The sequence below is a fragment of the Vespa crabro genome, chromosome 5, assembly GCF_910589235.1.
Source record: "Vespa crabro chromosome 5, iyVesCrab1.2, whole genome shotgun sequence".
NCBI lineage: Eukaryota > Metazoa > Arthropoda > Insecta > Hymenoptera > Vespidae > Vespa > Vespa crabro.
Genome location: NC_060959.1, coordinates 6,024,552 through 6,033,287, shown reverse-complemented (window position 1 = coordinate 6,033,287; position 8,736 = coordinate 6,024,552). Strand labels below are relative to the sequence as shown.

General features: G+C 32.6%; 1 protein-coding gene and 1 long non-coding RNA gene across 2 annotated transcripts in view; both read right to left on the bottom strand.

The window, feature by feature from the left end:
• Positions 1 to 8,736, bottom strand: part of LOC124424442 — a 76,728-nt gene that overhangs the window by 2,873 nt on the left and 65,119 nt on the right. Inside the window, exons 24-29 of the mRNA XM_046963498.1 lie at positions 1,577 to 1,781; positions 1,016 to 1,274; positions 819 to 930; positions 543 to 665; positions 281 to 435; positions 119 to 198 (exon numbers count right to left, since the gene is read on the bottom strand). Of these exons, the coding sequence (XP_046819454.1) occupies positions 119 to 198; positions 281 to 435; positions 543 to 665; positions 819 to 930; positions 1,016 to 1,274; positions 1,577 to 1,781 (934 nt within the window). The remainder of the gene's footprint in view (positions 1 to 118; positions 199 to 280; positions 436 to 542; positions 666 to 818; positions 931 to 1,015; positions 1,275 to 1,576; positions 1,782 to 8,736) is intronic.
• On the bottom strand, positions 5,311 to 8,355 carry LOC124424443. Its single transcript, XR_006942315.1, has 3 exons — positions 7,972 to 8,355; positions 6,592 to 6,689; positions 5,311 to 5,522 (listed from the first exon to the last, which is right to left on the bottom strand). It is a non-coding gene; the product is annotated as an uncharacterized LOC124424443 (long non-coding RNA).

Genomic DNA, 8,736 nt, shown 5'->3' with positions numbered 1-8,736 from the left:
ACATACACACATACACACACGTACATACACATGCTCACTCACTCTCTAATTCTCGTTCTCTAACTCTCTATTGTATTTTAATAGAAATGTGTGTTAAAATTTTCACAAAGAAACTTACGGTACTGGTTCAGAGTGCGTGTCTATATGTAATGTTTCGTTGATATGAGATACCTGCAGCTTGCTTCCTCCCATTCGTGGCTTTAATTAAAATTATAACAGATATATTTGATTATACAAATAAGAGAAACGATTAAATAATCGATTGAAAATTTTCGCTCACCAGTGAATTATAGTGGGGCTGTGTTGTGTTCATGTTAACCGGTATAGACGGCACATAATGATGAGGACCCATACTCATCTTCCCACCAGCTGATCCATTGGCTAAAAGACTATGCGCTGCCGGCGATGCGATTGGTTTGTTTTGTACTGGGGTCTCTGAGGTAAAATTTTTTTTTTTTTTTTTTTTTTTTTTTTTATATATAAATAAGAAATGTGATTCGTAGTCAATCAAATTTAATAAAGATTTTTATATAAAATTTTACCTGATCTAAGTCCAGGTTCACTGATAACTTCGACATAAGAAATTGGGAATATTCCCTTTCTGTTACCGATTCGTCCTTCGTACCAATTTTCGTCGACTCTTCTAGTCAAAACTACAAGTTCACCTGAGAAAGAAAAAAGAAAAAAGAAAAAAAAAATTAGAAAAAATAAAAAAGAATAAAAGAAAAAAGAAAAAAGAAAAGAACAAATCGTTATTTTCAAGAAAAACATCAATATCTTTCGTATAATAGTACGATAATAGAAACTTATGAGTTTACCCTTGGCCAATGATAATTCCAGATTGGTCTGCGCCACGAAGTTGAACTTAGCGCGTGCCTGTCCTTCGTACGGTTTCTTCGGTGTAGTTCTCATTCCATCGTAAGGTAAAATCTGCTTGGACAAGCACGTTCGGTTAAAAATTGATCGATGAATTATTGCCGTATTACGTAACTTTTAATTTAGGTCATGTTATTACCTCAACGTAGTTAAAGGGAAACAGACCGACCATTGCATTGTGTTCACCCTCGTACCAATTTTTATCAACCTGACGTCTAACAAAAATTATATCTCCACGGCGGAAAGTCAATTCGCGAGAGGATTGTCCAACGAAATTGTAAAGAGCTCTTGCCAGTAATCGTGGCTCCGGAGTTTGTTCCTGTGATCTGCTTCTATGGCTAAGATCATCCACAAAGTCATCATAACGATTTAACGGAATCGGTGATTTTTGTGACGGTCTAGATAAAAAAAAAAAAGAAAAATGAAATGAATAAATAAAGAAATAAATAAAAAAAATAAAATAAAAGATCAATACAATCGATCAATTTTATATATTGTAATACATTCCATATAAAACATACTTATGTATATATATATATATATATATATATATATATGCTAAATCGTAAGACTCGTACGATATTTAATTACCTGACACCTGCGTTTATTTTTAGTATCGTATAGAATTTTATGCAAATGCGAAATTCATGACGTCTCATTAAAAAAAATGTTACTCAATGAAATATTTATATTGACTCACATGAAATTGTCCGTATGTCTTCTAGAATCTATATCGTGCAGTTCCTGAAGATATTTCCGACGTCTTTCTTCCTGATAAACACGTCGCATATTTTCCGCACTTCTTCTTGCAAGTTCTTCCTCGCTCAAGGGCTCCTTCGCTTCTGTGCGTACTGGCGAACGATAATGAATCGTCACTTCGCCCTCCACATAGCGCCTCGGAGATTCTATTTCCATAAGATTAGATAATTAAAATCATTTTTACAGATTCGTTGTTACATAAATTATATTTCCAGTTTTCTTTTTATCCCTCTTTTATTGTTCCTTTATTAGACAAATTACGATTGTAAATTATACTTTAACATTGTAATATTATTATCCCATGACAAATTTGTGGAGGAAGAATTTAATGACAGAAGAAAAAGAATAAAAACAAAAAAAGAAAAAAAAAATTGGATCTAAAAGATAACGCCAGAATGACCTACTTTAAGGTCGTAACTTGTTAAGCAGTTAACTCGGAAACATATGGCTTCGTTATGTCGTGAGAAAGGAATGAGTTAAAATAAGGAAAATATTTAAATGAATATTTGAACGTTCGCGATCATTTATGCATTTACATATAGTAAGTATATCGAGAACAAAAATAAAAATAAAAAAGAAAAGAAAAGCAACGATTAAAAAAAAAAAAAAAAAAAAAAGAAGAAGAAGAAGAAGAAGAAAAAAAACTGAAAGCCCTTAAGACGAAAACATTTCATTTCTTATTTCCTTGATTAAAACATTCCAATTTATTAAACTGTGACATTGATCATGAAAAATAAATGAATTTTAATAAAATCGATATAGAAACGAGATATTACGCTTTACTTTTTAAATCGGATTCGACGACGGGTTGTCGTAAAAATATTTTCATTTCGTTTTATCGACCGATTTTCATTCGAGAAATCAAATCGATATATCGTCTATGTCAACTGGCACGAAGTTCAATGACACGAAAATGCGAATCTGTCAATCGGCTAACGCGTACATTCGCTTGGATGCACGGAGATGATGCGACTGATAAAGCAAACGTCACTACTGGCCAATTTTGCCGGGGAATATCTTATTCGCGCAAGCGCAGTTAACATATAGGATATAACACACTCGCTCTTTCTCATCGAAAAAAAAGAAAACTTGTGAACGTCCTAAGTAAACATATATATGTACGTTATTATCTAATAGAAGTTTGCCTAGAAAAGTTTCAGAACGATCTTAGAAAGTACTTGCGTTTCCCACATAAAAGATTCCAAGCCGATGGTTTTAACACGCGAATCAAAAGTTTGATATATATTTCTTATCGCGAAATAACTTTTTTATAAGTGTAAAGAAAAGAAAAGAAAAGAAAAGAAAAGAAAAGTCACGACGACGAAAAGAACGACGGAGAAATGCTTTCTTTTTTTTTTCTTTTCTTTTTTTTCTTCTTTTTTTCAGTTTTTTTTTTCTTTCTCCTCGTTCTTATTATTAATTTTATCGAGGTACGGTGGCAAATTTAAAAATTCAAATCAAAATCTGAAACAACGAAAAACTAATGGATATAACGGTATTAGGCCGACACGATTGATACATAAGATACAAGATAGATATATTGTACATATGCATATGTATATACTCATTGTTCGTGGAAACGTATGGGTGCGTTTTTACTGACTGTACGGAATCGGGCCGTAGACCGAGGGAAGCGTGCTTCCGGTTCCTGAGTGCGGTCCACCGATCTGTCTGACGTGATCGGCCAGAGGGCTCGTGGTTTCGCTGTTCGTCGAAGCGTCTAGATCGACGACCCGTGAAGATCGAGCTAGATCATTCACAGTAACGTTTCGATTATGCAAATCGATCATCGAATTCTTATAATTGTTCACAAGCTGTGGAGATTGTAATTCCTTCCAATAGGAAAGATCGTTGAAAGATTTGTTGAACGTTCCTAATGTGGGCTTCTCCTCGGATTTTTTCATGATAGATTTATAAGATGAATCGTCATTGTTTTTGGTGATTGTAAAATTGTCATTGGTCTGATTCGAATCATCCATAACAGTTGTCAATTGACACTTGATTGGTCGATCGTAATCCTGAAGTAAAGCTACGTCAACGGTATAATTTTTTAAATACTTTCTATCAGACTCTTCGATCATTTCGTATCGTTCATTAATATTTCTCAAATCCAAAGGAGGCGGAATTCTTTTCGATCCACTTCTAGACAATCGATTTTCATTTAAAACATTTAATTGAACGCACGAGGCATAATATTTTCTATCCTCCTCGCAAATCGGTTTCATCGAACCACGCAAATTCATCGAATTTCCAAAATCCATTCTTGTACCGTTCACCGAAAGCCGTGCGATTTTCAACGATTTTTCATCTTGTCTCGAAAGATCCGGCATTGATTGACAAAAATCTTCGGGATTTCGTTCGTATTTGTACGATGCCGACCAACGATTATGATCGTCGTTCGATTTTTCCACGTTTGAATTTTGATATTGCGATAAATTGTCAATTATTAATTTACGACTCGCGATTTCCGATTCGAAACGATTTAACAGTTTCAAACCGTCGCTTTCTATTCTATCGTTCGTAGAACTTTCAAGGCATCTTTCGTATTGATTTTGAATTCTATTATCATATCGATCGATAGTAGATTCTTTTTCACAAGAATCATTAACGTTATTCGAATTTTTTCTTTCGTATTCATACTTCTTTTTCAATTGAACGCCACTAAATTTATCATCACATTCCAAAGATTCACCAACCGTGCCTATGCGAGAGAATCTAGGAATTCTCGATTCTTCCAAAAGTTCCGGACTGTTCGACTTAGTTTGAGATTTCCGGCCGTTCATACTGCTTACCGAGGATTGATTACTCTGACTGGTAAGAGTTTCAGTGCTACCAAATTTACCGGGTTGTCTTAAAACTTCCGTTCTAACGTTCTTGTTGAAACATCTACCCGAATCCAAAGAATGCTGAATATTCTTCTCCTCATCATTATGCAAATTATTCGTATTAATCATTCCGAAAAACTGTCTCCTTAGATATCTATTATGTTCAAATATCTCGTGAAGTCTTTCTCTGCTACCGGAGTATTCCTCGTTTTCTTGAGAAATATTCAAAATACGATCTTTGTATGGTCGAAAATTTATCTTCGATTTTGAAATATCTTCCACAGGATACGAAATACCGTCGACAGTATAATCGTTTTGAAGCTTCAAAGTTTCCATCGATTCTTCCAAATTTATCGGACTGGAAACTTCATAATCATCTTTATTGTAATCTCCATAAAAATATGTTCTTTCGAATTCGGTTTTTGGCTTCCAACTCCATTTATATGGCAAATTTAATTCCGAATGAACGAAATTCTTATTTCTGCTTTGATTTGTATTTGTTTCGTTGTCCAAGGAATTCAACGAAATCAACTTTGCCTTTTGTATTTCAGGCATTGAACGTCTGTGACAGGTTTGTTTCTCATATTTTCTAGTTTTCATCAAAAATACCGGATTTCGCGAGTGAGATATCCTTTCGAGATTGTTTATGTCGTTCGCCAAACTGGTCCATTGTGGGCTACGTTCGAGATCCTCTACACGTGGCAACATGACGTTCAACATTCCTCAATTATTCTTCTCTCATTGTTATTTGAAAATTTCTTTGACAATTTTATTCACTTGAAATTTTTCACCAATAAATTTTGATTCACCTATTCATAGTCATACATTTGTAAAGTTCTCTGATAAAAAGTGTAACACACATATATATATATATATATATATATATATATATATTTGTTAAAGATTAAATCAATATTTATTATGTAGAATTAATTAAAAGATAAACTATCGGTGTCCTTGTCACAAGACATTTAGTATTTATCATCATCGAACATTTCTACCGATGAGTTCTTATCTACTCGTTCTTTTTAAAATAATCTCAAATGGATGGAGTAAACATATCTAGAAAACGAACAAAGCAAAGTTATCGTACAAGATACATCGAGTTAGCTTTTCATTGACCTTACGTCGTCTTTTTCTATATATGTCCCCGCAACGTTTCTATTTGTAAGTATTATTATGATTAATATTTAGTTATAACATCAAACTTTAAAAATAACAAAATAAACTGTTGAATAAATTTATATATCTACATTATGAAAAACTATTGAATTAAATTTAATCATTCTTTTTTATTTTTTTCTTTTTCTCTTTTTTTTCAATAATTTAAGAATCGTTCATGGCGAAACAAATACTTCCATTGATGTTACGCTCCTTGGGCTCTCTCTCTCTCTCTCTCTCTCTTTTTTTCTCTTTCTTAAAAAGATCGCTTATCTATCTTCCGGAAGTTGTCTCTGTATGAAGATTTTAATCTTTCCTTCGTTTCTATGCTTCCTCAGAGAGTAAAAAAAAAATTTTCTCGAGAATGAAAATCTTCGTTTTGGAAAAAAAGAAAGAAAGGAAAAAAAACGAAAGGACTATTTATAATTACGTTTTCTTTTTTCTTTTTGTTTTCTTTTTTCTTCAATATTTTTTTTTTTTATCAAATCGTATGGAAAACATGTATTCGCAGAAAAACAATGAAATTATCTGGCATAGACATTTCTCTTGAGATTGCCCAAGGCCAAATGGGAATTGGCAAAGAAATACGTATCGTATTGGTACTTCAACGAAGTGCTTTGTATCTAATCTTTACACGAGCTCCTTGATTTGTTTACGTCTACGCGTATACATATACCTACATATGTTAGTACCTATCGACTTATAATTATTATTATTCTGAGTGTAAATTTTTTTTTCTTTTTTCTTTTTTTTTCCTATATTCCTAAATAAGAAATGAAATCGAAGTAACGTCGTAACTTGAATTGCATCGTGCAATAGAATCAAATATTGTGAAATTATAACACTTGTCGAGCTGACTACAACGCTTTGAAAGCGAATCGATAATAATAATGATGATAATAATAATAACAATAAGAATGATGATAATAATAATAATAATAATAATAAAAATAACGACGTTAACTCGTACCAACGATAAGTTTCACTTTTGCAAAACTTAAGATCAAAGTGCAATGTACAACACCTGCCGGAAATGAAAAGTTTCTCCTGTTTCACCTCTTCCTTAATCTATTAAAGCCGAAATTAATTAATTAATTAATTATTGAATTAATTATTTAATTAATTATTTATAATTAATTAATTATTCAATTAATTAATTACATTAAAAGAGTGTTACGAAAAACAAACAATGAATTTTTATGATGGAATTTTAAGAAATGTTTATATTAAAAAATCTGAAGAAAATTGAAACGAAGAAAGTCAATTACTCATCCTATTATTAAAGATTTATTAATTTTTGTTTTCTAATTAACGAAAGTTCGTGCCAATGTATGATGCTATTAATGCCTCGATGTTTAACGAACGAAACGCTTATAGTCCGATATTAATTCCCGTAACACTTTCGCGCTTTCACGCCGATCGTTTCCGTGGAAATCCGTAATTTACAAGAAGAACGAGCCGAAAACAACAATGACGTTGGTTGTCTGAATCGGAGACGTTCGCAGGCCTATATCGAGAAAGATCTAACGTTCCAACACACTCGAGCGGTCGACTTAACGATGCACTATTCCCTTTGTTTATATTTCCTCGCGAGAAAGTTTCCTATTTGCACTTTAAGAATCTTAGCTCTCTTTTCAATCAAACGTAATGGCCACCATGATAAATAGGGAACATTTTATTTATGATACCTCCATGATTAACGTTGGTTTCGTGTAATTTATTAATTAATCCCTCCATTTCATTTTTTTCAAAAATTAATATTACTCTTCGTTAATCCTTCATAACGAAGATTTTTTATCGTATCTAAAAAATAAAGAAAAGAAAAAATTTTATACAATGCGTGAAACATGCTTACTACTAATTGTAATTTATAATATGGAAAAAATTAATTAAAAATTAATTTATATATATATATATATATATATATATATTTTAATTAATTTTTATATATAACTTCGAAGTTATATCTAACATTGTAGAAAGTTAACGAGTATTTTTCGATTGAAGTTCAAAGTAGGAAAAAGAAAAAAAAAAAAAAGAAAAGAAAAAAGAATGAAAGATAAATTTCAATAAAAATAAAATCGATCGCGAAATTGAAGATAACAAAAAAATTGAAACGATCATTATTTCTTATATAGGAAGAGGGCATTCGACCGGAAACGTATCACGTGCAGGTATAGTCAGCCATGTTTGCAAATATGTGTCGGTTGTCTCAAGCACGTAATGCACGCGCAAGGAAACGCGCGAACGGAGTGTGCGATTATCAATTGGCGGCCTTACATCGTACTCGCGATTATATATTGCGCATAATACTAACTGCGCATGTCGACGTATTGTTCAGAATTTTTACCGTTTCGTTACGAAAGTGAATGTCATTCTTTAGATTTTTATATCGGACACACGACCATCTATCCTTCGTAAAAAATTCTATTATAATAAATATTCAATGGTTCACACGAACCATAGATGCACTTATCCACTATATATGCACACACTTGATTCAATAATTTTAGAACACACGTGTGAGCGTGCACACACACGCACACACACCCACACACGTACGCGCACTTAAATACACACTTACTTCGGATTCGATTATATACTTGAAATGATTAAAAGAAAAAGAAAAGAAACCAAAACAAAACAAAAAATGAATAAATAAATAAATGAAAAGTATGAAAATTCTAAAAGAATAGAAACAAATTTTTCTCAATATATTATTTCGTAACGAATATATTCGAAATAAATATATTGCGAAAAGAAATGTATTATTCTTATTGTTCCGAGAGAGACAGAAAAAAGAGAGAGAGAGAGAGAGAGAGAGAGAAAAAAACGATACAACGACGTAAGATGGTTGTTACGTGTAAGACGCGCGCGGCACGTCTGATCCTCTTGTCGGTCCGACGATCGTGTTTTCACACCCCCCCCCTACCACACCACCCAACACACACACACACACACACACACACACACACACTGTTCACGTTTAAGCGCTCTTCACACGATCGCAAAATATTATCGGTTTGCAAAAGACTCGGGTAAATCGTTTTAAACGTAATTATTGCTTTTCTTAACGAATATCAAGGTATTAATATCGACGATCGAAGATATAACG